The sequence below is a fragment of the Odontomachus brunneus genome, unplaced genomic scaffold (genome assembly GCF_010583005.1).
Source record: "Odontomachus brunneus isolate Ranch 3 - 2012 unplaced genomic scaffold, Obru_v1 Obru_scaffold_240, whole genome shotgun sequence".
In the NCBI taxonomy this organism is placed as follows: domain Eukaryota; kingdom Metazoa; phylum Arthropoda; class Insecta; order Hymenoptera; family Formicidae; genus Odontomachus; species Odontomachus brunneus.
In genome coordinates this window covers 332,677-348,824 of record NW_022639690.1, presented here as the reverse complement: position 1 = coordinate 348,824, position 16,148 = coordinate 332,677, and the positions used below count along the sequence as shown (strand labels likewise).

The following is a 16,148-nucleotide window of genomic DNA, read 5'->3' as shown; positions in this document are numbered from 1 at the left end:
CGCCGACCGCTGCGAGCCGTATGTCCCGCCTGTCGCATCGCGCGTTCTAATTTGTCCAACTATTTTAATTAATATCTCGAAATTTTACGTGGTTGTTTGAAAAATGACCTATACAATTTTTGTTCACTTTTATGTGTTCTACTTATATTTTTCTTTTGGTCCGTCTTACGCGGGACACCCTGTATAGTATGTATAACACCCTGTATATAATATGAAATAAACCTTGTATATATATAGTATGAGATAAATTTTAATACTTGGTATAGATTTCAATATGTCAATATTTTGCAACTAAGTGCAAAAAATGGATAAATATTTGTTTTGCGCTCTAATATAAATGCTGACGTTTATGGCGAATAGCGCACTTTCAAGGAATATTTTTAAACGGGATTAAGATTTTTCTAACGAAAAAAAAATAAGAATAGGTTCGTACTTCTATTAGTCTTTCATATAGCTAATTGCTTCTGTTTTATACTGCATTGTTTATAACATTGTTCAAAATGATTGCATATCCTTTTCTTGCACTTTAATATAAAATGTTGACACATTGAAGATCAGGAATCAGGAATCAAAATATTTGTTTTATATGAGTATATATTATCACGCATCTGCGCTTTAGCTATTATCAGTTTTCATTAACATTATAAATTGCAAATCAAATTTTTTTATGTAAATAATTTTAGATAAATCAAAACATATAAATAATTAATAATTTTTAAAATTCTAACCTGTGACTTTGTAAATGAGCATTATGAAAGTGGAAGTGCGTGGTTCGAGGCGAAAAACCTCGCATAGTCGCTTTACGAGGACTTCTAGCTTTTATAACTCGTGGTTGCGAATTAATGTCTTCTAATACACTTGGTGCAACATACGTAAAACCCTAAAAAAATTTGTATTATTAACATGCAATTACATATGTTTACATATTTTAAATGAATATGTAGGACATTTGTAAAATAATGTCACAAAATTGATATGTAAATTCTACATAAACTATTTGAGAAAATGCATGCTTACTAAAACGTTTCATAGATTTAATAGATAGAGTATGCATGTAAATTTTGTGACAGTTTAAGATTACTTATACGTGCGCGTATTATAATTACTTGTAATATACGCACGTAATACGCGCACGTATGATAAACATAATATGCGCATGCGCGCATATTATATTATATAATGTAAGTTATACAGTGTTAAATGTATTAATGAATTGAAGTTGCAGCGTTCAAGAATAGGTAGGCGAAGTCTCTGATCATTTTTTTGTTAATACATTTATGCCTGGAAATATTACCTTTTCGTTTCAAGGACCGAAAAAATTTCCGTAAATGCACTTACAGTAACTTACGTAAACTACCCTTCCATGTTTACATATTTTTTTAAATGATGTTTTTCTTTAAATATAAATTGAATCCTCAAGTTATTCTGAAATATATTGAAGTAAGATCATTGATAACTATTCTCAAAAATAGTTGAAACATTTTATCCAAATATTTTCCATCATAAGATATTTTATATTGTACTTTTATACGCAGAATGACTTGATAAATCAATTTATATAAAGAAAAACAATTCTTTATATAAAGAATTTATATAAAGAATTTATATAAAGAATTTATATAAAGAATTTATATAAAGAATTTATATAAAGAATTTATATAAAGAATTTATATAAAGAATTTATATAAAGAATTTATATAAAGAATTTATATAAAGAATTTATATAAAGAATTTATATAAAGAATTTATATAAAGAATTTATATAAAGAATTTATATAAAGAATTTATATAAAGAATTTATATAAAGAATTTATATAAAGAATTTATATAAAGAATTTATATAAAGAATTTATATAAAGAATTTATATAAAGAATTTATATAAAGAATTTATATAAAGAATTTATATAAAGAATTTATATAAAGAATTTATATAAAGAATTTATATAAAGAATTTATATAAAGAATTTATATAAAGAATTTATATAAAGAATTTATATAAAGAATTTATATAAAGAATTTATATAAAGAATTTATATAAAGAATTTATATAAAGAATTTATATAAAGAATTTATATAAAGAATTTATATAAAGAATTTATATAAAGAATTTATATAAAGAATTTATATAAAGAATTTATATAAAGAATTTATATAAAGAATTTATATAAAGAATTTATATAAAGAATTTATATAAAGAAAAACATAATTAAAAAAATTGAAAGGGTGGTTTATCTGATAACACACTCGTGGGAACTTCGCCAGTATTTTTGTGTAACGCGGAAAAAATAATTTCTTGTCATACTAATAGTCTACTAATAGAAAGTGATTGACTTCGATTTCCTTCCGCCTCCTTTTCCTATTTTCGAGCATTATAATATCAATTCATTAAATAGTATTTCTAAAAATTAGAAGTAAAAAAAGGAAAAACCACGTTTTTTTCGGTTTTCTTACAAATTGTATGAAAAATTTATTTTTTATGGAAAGTTTTTCATATTAATTTAAATAATGTCATGCTGATGTATAAGATTATACTCGTAGTAATTACAGGGATTGTAGTAATTGGGTATTATAATAAAACATTCCTATACAGAGTATCCGGAACCTCCATGATGACCTTTGGTGAGAACGTAGAACGGATTGAGGTGAGCAAGAAAGTCCGTACCGTTTTGCGATATTCGCAATAGTTTTTGAGAAATTAATTATTTTGTCTCAACAAATCAGCGTACAGAAAGCGGCAGCGGAAAGAAAGATGCTTTCGGCCGACGTGCGACGGCGACTCGCGAATCGCATCTCGCCGCGTCCCTCCTCCCATAGCTACGAGACATAACGAGGCGTGATATACTGATACATGTGCATGACATATCCGTGTGCCGAATTGACGCCGAATCGAAGCGTGTCGCCGCTTCGGCTGCATACATGTATGTAGAGGTAACACAGCGAGCGGCGTGTAACACAAAATCTGTGCCCAAAGATAATTATCTTTTGTTTCCTCGATGTCGTGGTAGAAAAGTGATAGCGCGCGATTACATTTAGAAGATTATTTTATAAGACAGCTCACATTAAAACCGTAACGTGTTCCTGTGATTAAAGAAAAATAGAAAGAAAGAAAGCGATAGAAAGTAAAAAGATTTGCAGAGAATCTAACTGTTTTCTATCGTAATTGTTTCTCTGTCGTATCCTTTGCCTGTGTCGAATCCACAAGAAATAAAATCGTTTTCTATCGTGCTCTGTTAGGAGAGTATTAAATCTAAATATCGCGAAACATTATCGTATTTTAAATCTTTTTTCTTTTCTTTTAAAGAATGAAATCTATACTTTAAAAAGCATTTGTCGTATTTTGAATTTATTCTCTTCTCTTCCTGTAGTCTTTTCAGGAATAAAGACGTGTTACGTCTTCAAAAGAATTGCACAATTTGATGTATCCTACGCGGTGGAATAGACTTTTCGTAAATTTCATGATAACTATCGTAAAGTATAGACTTTCTCCTGAAATGTAAAAGGAAACGGATTTGTTTTCGATTTTTTATCGCGGAGTTGCGACATATCAACGTTACTTATGCATTTTTTTTTAAACCGCTTAATTTAACACACTCTACTGAATGGAATGAATTGTTTTCACAAATCTTACGATAACCATCGTAAAATATCGAAGTTTCCTTACAAATAAAAAAATAAAAAGGAAAAGTACACGACTTTCTTCCGCAATATTGTACGACATATGAAAGTTATCTATGCATTTTTATTCTGTTACCGTCAGAAGAGAATAAATCCAAAATCTGACTAATGCTCCTTAAAAAAAGGACAGGCTCTTGAAAATTTAAAAATGTGCTAAATTTTGACATAAATTTACCTATATGATAATTTTGTTGACGAATGTACTTAGCCAAAGCGTGTTACGCTTTTTGTAAGAAGACGATAGAAAAACATCCATGCTTGGCGTAATCATTTGACGATAGATTATGATGCACGCCTTCTGTCGTAATTATATGTAAAAGTCAAATATCGTTCGTACACAATCGAGGTTTCCTTTATACGATGAAGAACTTTGAGTTTCTCCCATCGTTAATACACCACAAATTATGACAGATTTCCAGTGATTTTTTCATGATAAATTTCAACAAAACGATAGGACACAACAAGTCACTAAGAATTCTATCATAGTAACGATTTAATACTCTTCTAACAGAGCACGATAGAAAACGATTTCATTTCTTGCGGATTCGACACATGCAAAGGATACAATAGAGAAATAATTACGATAGAGAACAATTAGATTCTCTGCAAATCCTTTCACTTTCTATCGCTTTCTTTCTTTCTATTTTTCTTTAATCACAGGAACACGTTACAGTTTTAATGTGAGCTGTCTTATAAAATAATCTTCTAAATGTAATCGCGCGCTGTCACTTTTCTACCACGACGTCGAGGAAACGAAAGATAATTATCTTTGGGCACACGATTTTGTGTTACACGCCGCTCGCTGTGTCACCTCTACATACATGTATGCAGCCAAAGCGGCGACACGCTTCGATTCGGCGTCGATTCGGCACACGGATATGTCATGCACATGTGTTAGTGTATCACGCCTCGCTATGTCTCGTAGCTATGGAGGGACGCGGCGAGATGCGATTCGCGAGTGTCACGGTCGCACGTCGGCCGAAGGCATCTTTCTTTCCGCTGCCGCTTTCTGTACGCTGATTTGTTAAGACAAAATAATTAATTTTTCAAAAACTATTGCGAATATCGCAAAACGGTACGAACTTTCTTGCTCACCTCAATCCGTTCTACGTTCTCACCAAAGGTCATCATGGAGGTTCGGTATATGACAAAATGGAGTAAATTTTGAGTGCTTTCTAGCAACGGAACACAGTCATACACTGTGTGAAAATGTTAGTGTCGACTTGTAACTGGAACACTACTTAGCTTTTTTATTTCATCGCCAGAATATGCAGGGCAATTTACATAACTTGTTACTAGTTTTACCGGTGTACATGCACGGTGAATATGGTATCGATTTGTAATAACAGATAAAATCGTCAAAAGATACATTCGCTGTAAAAGTTTGTATTTTCTAATAAAAATTGTTTATAAATTAATTTATTTATCAGATATATAGAGAATTAAGGGAAAAAGTCAGTGTAGACGTTTAAAAAAAATCCTTCCTTTGGCCTGCTAGAAGAGCACCCGTTCGATGGAAAAATTTTGCGGCCACTAACTTCGTCGGCTACTGTGCCTTTATCAATTAACATTTTATTAATAATAAATATACCAAAATGTAGCGGAAAGAATGCGCTTTTATATGATAATAAGGTTTTTAAACTATAAACATGTTTTTGCGATAAAAAAAACGCCTCGAAAATTGCCTTGTTTTCGGGTCTTTACACTTTAGGGGGAGGAGTTCTCCTTTAATAATAAAAAAACTGATTAAATTATATAAATTAAGTTGTTATGACAAAGTAATAAAATTGAATAAATATATTTTGTATAATATTGTTTTAAATGTAAATTATACTTTCTATTGGAATACTAGAAAAGTAAATAGTACCAGATGTAAAATTGTTGGTATCGATAGAATGACACAATACGGCGATACAATCGAACATAGTATTTTAGCTGTGTACGATTATGTCGACTTGTGTCGTAGTTGGAAAGCATTAGGTCGTATACTGTGTTACACAATTTCGCCTGTATAAATTGTTGGAAAATATCCTTTGTGTTACATGCATTCTTATATTTTTTCCAATGTAAATATTAGTCTAGAACGACTAAGAAATCGACTGTCTATTAACAACAATTGGGGTCTTTTGAATCCCAAGAGGTTAAAACCTCTAACTCATTCCGAGAGTGGGCGCGTATTGGTCATTTCCCCATACTGTTTCGTTTTCTATTTATATCATCTAATCTATTGACATTATTGTATTTTCGTTTTTACGTAAATTTTCTTTGATGTTTTCTCGTATAGCATGAAGAAGTAGACGGCGTAAACGCGTTTATTTCTATGTGAAATTTGATACGTTTTTAGCAGTCGGTCTAAAAGATCATTTCGCGCTTACTAACATTAGGCTTTTATCTCTGCGGCATCAGCGACGCTCGATGTCTGTGCCGCCGAACGTCTATTGTCTTTCCGACATCGTAGTTGGACGGACGATTCTCACTTTTTTTTTAACCAATAAAATTTTCAACAACACGCGTAATTGGAGTATATATTCTTGATTCAATAGCGATATTATTAAAATTAATACTTTAATTATTGAAATAATACATAATGTGATAATTTTTTAATATTGCCATTAAATCAAGAAGATTTATTTTCTATTTCTATATTTATCAAATAAATGTTTAAGTTTATTAAATCAATGTTTAAGTTAATCAAAGTAAAACGAGAGAAGCAAGAAATTCTTTTATTTTATTAAACTAAAAGAATGTCATTTTTTACTAATGCAGTTAAAATATAAATATTATGACTTTATTTTTAATATATTCACATATATATGATAAGTTTAAAATGTTTCCTAAACATATTAGATATAGAAATGGTAAAGAAAAAAAAAGATGAAACAAAGAAAAAATAGTGAAATTATAAAATTATTTCCTTCAATTATTGTTTCTTTTAATAATTGGATTTGGGACTTCCGTTTCCGGTAGCGAGAGTGACAGTTGAGTGAGTTTAGAATATGATTTTTGAGAGAACAGGTCGAGGGAGAGAAGGGTGGAGGGGAGTGAGAAGTGACGGAGTGGTTAAGAAGGGTCAGGTGGAGGTGGGGGAGAGAAGGGGTGGAACAGAGTGGAGAGAGAGGGGTAAAGAATCTGACTGAAAGTGGGTAGAGGTTAAGTGACCAAAGAAGTTAAAAGGCCATAGAATAGTGAGAGTTCAGAGGGGTGTATAGGCTGGAGAAAAGAAGTAGAGGTAGTGACATCAGTCGGCAAGAATGGAGAATATAGAGGATGTAGGTAAGATAGGAGAGCCGGGAAAATTGAAAGAACGGAAAAAAATGGGCAGAGAAAGAGAGAGCAGTGGAGGAGAAGGAGGGTGAGGGGAAGAGAGGGGAGGGGAAGAGATAGGAGGAAGGTAGGGAGACTGAAGAATGTGGAGAGGCTGACAAGAGAAAGAGCGAACAGTATGCCGCTGTTAGAGATGTTTAAGAGGGGGGAGAAAAGAAAGGAGAGGCAGGAGGAAAGAAGGGAGATGGAAGGGACAGAGGTGTTTAAGAAAAGTTCAAAGGTAGAGAGGCCACAGGGGAAGGGAATGGGGGAGGGATGGGAAAATATCGGAAGGGAAATGAGAGAGGGTTTTAGGGAAATAATGAGAGAGATGAGAGAGCTGAGGGAGGGTAGAGAGGAGATGAAGGCATGGGTGGAGAAAAGAAGGAAAGAGTGGGAAAAGGAGAAGGAAGGATTAAAGAGGAGAATAGAGAGTTTACAGAAAAGGTTGGAGGAGTGTGAGAAAAGAGAAAGGGGGAGAAAAAAAGAAAGTAGAAGAAGAGAGGGGAAAGAGGGAGGAAAGATGGAGAGAAGTTTTAGAGAAGGAACGGGAGAAATGGAGGAAAGGATGAGGAGGTTGGAGTTGGAAAAAAAAGAGAAGAGAGGAAAAGAGATATAATAATAAAGAGGGTAGAGGTAAATAAGGAAGGGCTGGAAGGGCTGAGAAAGGAAGTGGAAGGGATAATGAAAGCAACAGGAGCAGTAGTGAAAATAGAGGAGATAAGGAGGATAGCGAAAAGGGAAAAAGAGAAAGGGGAAATGGTGCGGGTAAAGTTCGCCAGTATGCGAAAAAAATGAGAAGTAATGAAAGGAAAAATGAAGATAAGGGATAGGAGGGAATGGGTTATGTACGATTTGACGGAAACAGGGAGAAGGGTGGATTAGTTGATTAAGAGAGAAGCGGAAAGGAAAAAGAGGGAAGGGATAAGAATAAGAGTGGGATATATGAAAATGTGGGTAGAGGGGAAGTTGTGGATATGGGATAAGATGGAAGATGGATTAAAGGAGGGAAAAGAACAGGAGAGGTAGTTGGAGAGAGAGAAAGGGGGTTTTTTGTTAGGAAGGGGACAAAAGGAAAGGAGGAAAGAAGAGAGAAAAAAGGGGCAGAGGGAACAGAAGAAAGGCAGAAAGAAAAAGAAAAAGGGAAGTCTATAAAGTTTTTGGAACATGGCTGAAAATAAAGATAAAGGTTTTTGAGAGAAGTTAAAGGAATGGGACGTAATATTTTTGAGTGAAATGTGGTTACGGAAGAAAGGATGGGATAGAGTAAGGAAGTGGCTCCCAAAAGGGTATGTCTGGGAAATGCAGGAGGCCGAAAAAAGGAATAAGAAAGGAGAGAGCGATGGGGGAATGATTGGGAAAGAGGGAAGAGATAGATGAAAAGAGAGAGGAGAGGCAAGGAAAAGAAGGGGGGTTAATGACCGGGAAAATGTGTCTGGGAGGAGAGTGGTGGAGGTTAGTGGGGGTATTCGTGAATAGGGTCTTGGAAGGGAAGATGGAAAAATTGAGGGACTGGATGGAGGACGGGGAGGAAGGGGAAAGGATGCTAATAGGGGGGGAGGTTAATGCGAGGTCAGGAAGAAAAAGGGGGAGAGTAAGTGAGGAAGGAGAGGAGAATATAAGAGAGGAAGGAAGGAGATCGAAGGATGGAATGATCAATGATGAGGTAGGAGGTTATGTAGATTCTTAGAGGAGCTGGGATGGTCGATACTGAATGGAAATGTGGTAGGAGATGAGGAGGGAGAATGGACGTATACAGGGGGAAGGGGAGGTACGGTGATAGATTATGTGTTGGGGAATGAAGAGACGAGGGAAAGGGTTAAAAGGAAAGTAGAAGACAGTGTAGATCTCTCGGATCACCAATAACGGTGTTTGTGGAGGAGGAGGTAAGAGGGGAAAGTGGATAAGCACGAAAAAAAGGGAAGGGGGGATGTATGGACAGAGGAAGGAAGACGGAAATTTGAGGAATACTTTGGAAAAAAGAAGGAGAGGTGGGAAGGGGTGAAGGAAGAGAGTGGAACAGAGACTGGAAGGTGGAGGAAGGAGAGAAAAAGAGGGGGAAAAACGGATGGTGGAATTGGGAATGCAGGAAGATGAAAACGAAAGTGAAAGATGAATTAAGGAAAAGGAGGAAGGAAGGAGGAGAAGGGGAAAGTTATAAGGTATTGAAAAAGGGGTATAGGAAGCTACGAGGGTAGTCCCAGAAGTACCCGACCTGACGTATAGATGGCGGTTGTTGTTTGAAAAAAATCACTATGGCCGAAAGCATCAACCTTATAAAGCTGAAGTTTGAAGTTTCAAGACGCTACGTTGTTGAGTATTAGTTTGGCAGCCATCAATAGTGAACGCTCTCAGTACATTTGTAAACATAGAGAAAATTGGTCATCCTTATGTGATACAATATTTTCATTTGAAAGGTCTCAGTCCAACCAATATCAAAACTGAGCTAGATTCTACTCTGGGGGAGTCTGCTCCCTCGTTTACAACAATAAAATATTGGGTGGCAGAGTTTAAAAGAGGCTGTAAGAGCTTCCAAGACGAACATCGCAGTGGTCGACCAAATGAGGTGACCACGCCAGAAATGGTGACGAAAATCCACAAAATGGTATTGGATGACCGTCGACTGAAAGTGCGCGAGTTAGCTGACATGGTAGGTATATCAAAAAGTGCTGTACATCGCATATTGACTGAAAATTAGGACATGAAAAAGCTGTGCGCACGATGGGTGCCGCGTTTGCTCACAATTGAACAAAAACAGCATCGTGAGGATGTTTCAATCGAGTGTTTGGCTATGTTTCGCAGTAATAAAGCCGAGTTTTTGCGTCGATTCACACCTGAGACGAAAGAACAGTCGAAACAATGGACTGAAAGGGGAGAATCGGCTCCGAAAAAGGCGAAGACAACTCCATCGGCTGGCAAGGTTATGGCGTCAATTTTTTGGGATGTGCGTGGGATAATTTTCATTGATTATCTTTAAAAAGGAAAAACAATCAACGGCGAGTATTATGCGAACTTATTGCAGCGTTTGAGTGATGAAATCAAGAAAAAACGTCCGCATTTGGCGAAAAAGAAAGTGTTGTTTCATCATGACAATGCACCGGCTCACACGTCCGTTATTGCGATGGCCAAAATCAATGAGTTAAAGTTCGAATTGCTTTCTCACGCACCCTATTCACCAGATTTAGCCCCCTCAGATTATTATCTATTTCCAAACTTAAAAAAATGGCTTGGTGATAAAAGATTTGCTAACAATGAAGAGGTGGAGTCTGCGGTTGATGGCTATTTTGAGGAACTCGATGGTTCTCACTATAAACATGGTATCAAAGCTATTGAACATCGCTGGGAAAAGTGTATCGAGCTAAAAAAGGACTATGTTGAGAAATAAAGATATATTTTTTCAAAATTTTTGTACTTTGTTAGGCCGGGTACTTCTGGGACTACCCTCGTATGTGAGGAGAGGAAGAGAAGGGAGAGAGAGAGATGGGAAAGAAAGTTAGAGGGGATGAAAACGGAGGGACAGGTATGGGAGGTAATAAATAGAGAAAAGAAAAGAAGGGAGTAAAAAAAGGGATTAAAATGGAGGAGTGGGAAGTATATTTTAAAGGGGTGTTAAGAGGGGGTAGATTGGAGGGTAACAAGGGAGGGAGGGAGTAGAAAAGGGAAGTATGAGGAAGAAAAGATAAGCAGAGAGGAAATAGAAAGGACGATTGGAAAGTTGAAGGAGGGAAAGGCAGCGGGAGGGGATGGTATTGTGAAAGAGGTGTGGAAGTATGGAGGGGGAGATGTGAGGAAGTGGTTGTGGGAGATATGTAACGGAGTATGGAGGGGGAGGGGAGGCCGGAGGAGTGGAGAGAAGAAATAGCGGTGCCGATCGTGAAGAGGGGGGAAGGGAGGAAGGTAAGGGATTATAGAGGGGTAACATTGATGCAGACAGCATACAATGTATGCGGCAGTGTTGGCGGAGAGGCTAAGTGAAGATGTGAAAGCAAAAGAGATCTTACCGACGAGTCAAGCGGGTTTCAGGGAAGAGATGGGGACGATAGATCAAATCTACGTTTTGAATTATTTGATAAATAAGGAGGTAGCAAGGAGAAAAGGAAAAGTGGCAGTGTTGTTTGTGGATATAATGGCAGCGTTTGACTTGGTAGATAGGGAAATTTTGATGGGAGGAATAAGGAAGAAGGAGGTAAGAGAAGGGTTAGTGAGGAGATGTGAAGAAGAGGTGTTGAAGGAGACGGTGAGTAGAGTGATGGTGGGGGAGGAACAGGAGGGAAGATTCTGGACAGGTAGAGGAGTGAGGTAAGGTTGTCCTCTTAGTCCGTGCTTATTTATCCTGTTGTTAGCGGATATGGATGAGGAATTAGAAAAAGGTGGTTGGGGAGGGGTAAAGGAGGAAGAAAAATTTTCTCTTTGGCGTATGCAAACGATGTGGCAGTGGTGGCGGTAGATGAGGGAGGGATGAAAGGAATGATAAGGGTATTGGAAAAGTATGTGGAAGGAAAGAGGTTAGAAGTAAATGTGGAGAAAACGAAAGTGATGAGATGTAGGAGAGGAGGAGGGAGATGGAAAAAAGTGGTTTGGAGGTGGAGAGGGAGGGAAATAGAAGAGGTAAAAAAGTTTATGTATTTAGGGTATATATTGACAAGGAATGGGAGACAGGAAGAGCAGATAAAGGAGAGGGTAAGAAAAGGAGTAGTACTGATAAGAGAGGTATAGGGGATAGGAAAAAGAAGATTTGGAAAGGATTGGGCAAAGAGAATGTGGTTATTTGATAGGTTGATATGGGCAGTAATGGGTTATGGAGTCGAGATCTGGGGGTGGGAAAAAAGAGAAGAAGTAGAAAGGGTGCAGGATAGGTTTCTGAAATGGGTAGTGGGAGTAAGGAAGTATACTCCGAGGTATATGGTAAAGGAAGAGCTACAAAGGAATAAGTTAGGAGGGAAAGCAGGATTGAGAGCGTGGGGATATAAAAAGAAATTGAGGAGGAAAGTGGGGGGAGTTGGCTAGATTATGTTGGGAAGAACTGAAGGAGAGAACAAAGGAAGAGAAAGTGATGGGAGGAGGGAAGGACAGGGTTTATGCGAAAAAGTGATGGAAGCTAGGGATAGTGGAGAGGTTAAGGGAGGGAGGAGAGTTGAGAGGAAAGGACTTGGTGGTGAGGGAGAGAAGATGGCAGGAAAAGGAAAGGCTGAACAAAATAGGGAAATCAGAGTTTAATAAATGGTATGGAAGGCTTATGGGAAAGGGGGTGTCAGAGTATTTGAGGAAGAGGTGGAGGGAGGAAAGATGGCAAAGGATAGCAAGGTTCAGGTTAAGGGATGGTATGAGAGGAGCTAAATATTGGGAGGGGGAAGAAAGAAGGAAGTTCAGGGTTTGTGAGGGAAGAGAGGAAACATGGCAGTATGTATGGGAAGAATGCTCGAATTAGGGAAGGGAAAGGGGTTGGCAAAAGATGATGTATGAGGTGTTAGGGGAGGGTGAAGAAGGAGAAAGGTGAATGAAGGAATTCGAGACATTGAGGGAGTGGAGAGGGGGGAGAGGGAGGAGGGAGAGTATGGATGCGGAGGGAATAGAAGGAAAAGAAAAATGCAACGGAAACGAAAGTCCAGAAGAATGAATGGAAAGAGAGTGGATGAATGGATGGTGAAGTATGGCTCTTTCTCTCTCTAGCGGATGTGTTGAAAGCGTGGAATAATGTAAGCGGAGTGGAGGTCCGCACTATACCCCGCAAGTGGGCAATAAAGCTACTACTACTACTACTAATTGTATTTGTAATTTATTAATTGTTACTTAATTATTACACATATATGTGTTTAAATATATTTCGGTCGAAGTGACCGATACGCGCCCACTAACATTGGTCCCGTTCACGCGCCCACTCCCGGGTTATTCTTTTATTATTATCTTTTAAATTTTCTTTTTAAGATTATTTCGTTCACACCAGAAACTTAATTATAACTCAGCAAACATAGAATATAACTATTATATAACATAGAAGTAACACGTAAAACTTTGGAAACACGTTTGACTTTGGAAATCATTTTGAAGGTTACTTGAAGGCCAATTTTGCTTTTTAAATAGAAACATCTATTTATTTACAGAATTTTATTCTACGTAAAAAAATTAACAACTTTTGTACGAAAACAATTTTTAAACGATCTTTATTTTCTTAGACATTTACAGAAATGTCTACGAAATTATTGGTTTCAGTAATTTTTTACTCGAATTCTATTAATTTTACCGAAAAATAGCAAGAGATAAAAAGTGTTCGTTTTTTTCTCATAGAGCTCTGAGAATTTTTTCGGAATTTTCAAATTAACTTTATAGTACTGCATTTTCTTGCATTTTCTTGAAGTTTTAAAAAGTTAATTAAAAAATTCTCAGAGCTTTATAAGAAAAACAATAAATTTTTATCTTTTGTTATTTTTTCGGTACAGTTGATAGAATTTGAGTAAAAAATTATTGAAACCAATAATTTCGTAAATATTTCCGTAAATATCTTAGAAAATAGAAGCCGTATAAAAATTTTTCCAAACAAAAGTTGTTAGTTTCTTTACGTACAATAAAATTCCGTATAAGATATAGATATTTCTGTTTAAAAAACGAAGTTGACCTTCGAATAACCTTCAAAGTCAAATTCAAGGTCACCTTCAGATATCCCCCTCTGAACTCGACAACTTTTACCTGAAACTTTTGCTGAATATGTTGGGCTGAAGAATTATCAGGGTGCATCTTTTAAAATAGAACAGCCTGTATATGCCACTGCTACATATTAATAACAATCTACATACACGCGCACACACACCACACACACGTATATGTCTGTACATATGCCTTTCGCAATTAAAGAGTTAATGAAAGTAGTATCTAATCAATAACTGAATTTCTAATATTAAGTTACTAATGTCAGTTTCCAATAATTGAGTTTCTAATGTCAAAAATAATCTTAGAAAAGATTTTATTTTCTTAGAGTTCAAAAGATCTCAATAACCTTTGACACCACTTTCCTTATATTATTTCTATTCCTTCTCATAGAGAAACGAATTTCAGGAAATTAACGTAAAAAAGTTAACCAGAGTTTAAATTTGATTTTTGGGTTTATTGAACCTTGTTGACCGTTCTAAAGTTAGAATAATAATATAATTAACAAAGGTTTCCTTAAGATTGCAAATACAAAATTAAGTGTAAAATGTTTTTCATTCTCTAACATTCTTAAAATATAAGTATTATTATATAGATTATTATTATTACTATATAGTAGTTTGCCAACAAATTATTAACTACATCATGTAAAATTATTCCTGTAGTAACGCACGCACGCACGCACGCACGCACGCACGCACGCACGCACGCACGCACGCACGCACGCACGCACGAAAGGTGAGTCATTTTAATCGAACCAGGAAAATATTTCGAAAAATATGGAAAATACGGAAAAATAGCTCTAAAGCATCATATGAAGGTCACAATGCTTTGTCGGGGCCGCAAAGAAGCACACGTGTGAAATCCCATTAATAAATTTCTTTAATAATCATAGCATTGTGATCCTATGGTATGATCATATGATCCTTTCGATTCAATCGGACTCCACATGTTACCCCATGATTTTAAATTATTATTTTTGTTTTCACTGTAAAATTTGAAGAAATGAAGATATTAGGAATAGCCTCCAATCGCCTTGACCTTGACAAATGTTATCAAGGACATGGCCCTGAACAACATTCAAAAGGTTTCAGCCGTCGGTCGAACACCTTGGGTACCAATGCTAATGGCAACAATATTGTAACTTTGAAGCCTTTTAACTCGAAAGATACTTAATGAAAAAAATTTTTATTTTGTGTTTTGGAAAGCTCTCGAGGTAAACTACAAGAATATGCAATGAAAAATGGAGGTTTCCATTTAAGAAATTGAAGGTGACCTTCACGTGACTTTCAAACGACTATCCAGGGTCAAGCCAATTGCACCATCTTATATCCCCTTCTGAACCATACAACTTTTGTTTGAAATATTTTTCCGTATCTTGCATGTTTTTCGAGATATTAGGTGAAGTAAAAAGTTCTGAGCGTTTTCCGCTAGATGTCTTTAGTGAGCCATATCTCACGATGTATACATCGCATCGGGTCATACTATATGGCGATTTAAAGGTGACATTACGCTTCAAAAAAAGTTCTGTGACAGTTTTGTGTTTGGTCAAGCCAGTTGTGTGTTATAGCGTTCCAAAATGGAAGTAAAAAAAGAAAAAATTCGATACATTCTTCAGTACCACTACGACCAAGGTGAAAAGGCGGAGCAGCAGGCGACCAAAAAAATTTGTGCTGTTTATGGACCCAACACAGTATCGAATGCAACAGCAAAGCGGTGGTTCCAACGATTCCGTTCTGGTAATATGGACGTCGAAGATGAGGCACGCTCTGGTAGGCCAATCGTCGAAAATGTCGATAAAATCATGGAAATCGTCGAGTCGGACCGGCATGTGAGCACTTATTCCATTGCCCAGGAACTGAAGATTAGCCAGAAAACCGTTTGGAACCATTTGCATAAGGCTGGTCTCAAGAAGAAGCTCGATGTATGGGTGCCACACGAATTGACGCAAAAGAACCTTTTGGACCGAATTGATGCCTGCGATTCTTTGCTGAAACGTAACGAAATCGACCCATTTTTGAAGCGGATGGTGACTGGTGATGAAAAATGGGTCACATACGAGAACAACAGCCGAAAAAGATCGTGGTCCAATCGCGGTGAGCCGGCCCAAACGATCGCCAAGCCCGGATTAACGGCCAAGAAGGTTTTGCTGTGTGTTTGGTGGGATTGGAAAGGAATCATCCACTATGAGCTGCTCCCATCGGGCCAAACACTCAATTCGGACCTCTACTGTCAACAACTGACCAGATTGAAGCAGGCGATCGACCAGAAGCGGCCAGAATTGGCCAATAGGAAGAGTGTTGTGTTCCATCAAGACAACGCCAGGCCGCACACATCATTAACGACGCGCCAGAAGCTCCGAGAGCTTGGATGGGAGGTTCTATTGCACCCGCCGTATAGTCCAGACTTGGCACCAAGCGATTATCACCTTTTCAAGCATTTGCAAAATTTTCTTGATGGTACAAAACTGGCCTCAAGAGAGGCTTGTGAAAATGAGCTGGTCAAGTTTTATACCAATAGGGACGTG

At 36.7% G+C, this 16,148-nt stretch overlaps 1 protein-coding gene across 6 annotated transcripts in view; it reads right to left on the bottom strand.

The window, feature by feature from the left end:
- LOC116852611 (ribosomal protein S6 kinase beta-2-like) overlaps positions 1 to 16,148 on the bottom strand; it is a 66,284-nt gene that overhangs the window by 26,274 nt on the left and 23,862 nt on the right. For all 6 annotated transcript variants that reach the window (XR_004379801.1, XR_004379802.1, XM_032833134.1 and 3 more), the window contains exon 11: positions 729 to 880. Coding sequence is in view for 4 of the 6 variants with exons in the window: in XM_032833134.1 (XP_032689025.1) it covers positions 729 to 880 (152 nt within the window). In the remaining 2 variants the exon portion in view is untranslated. The remainder of the gene's footprint in view (positions 1 to 728; positions 881 to 16,148) is intronic.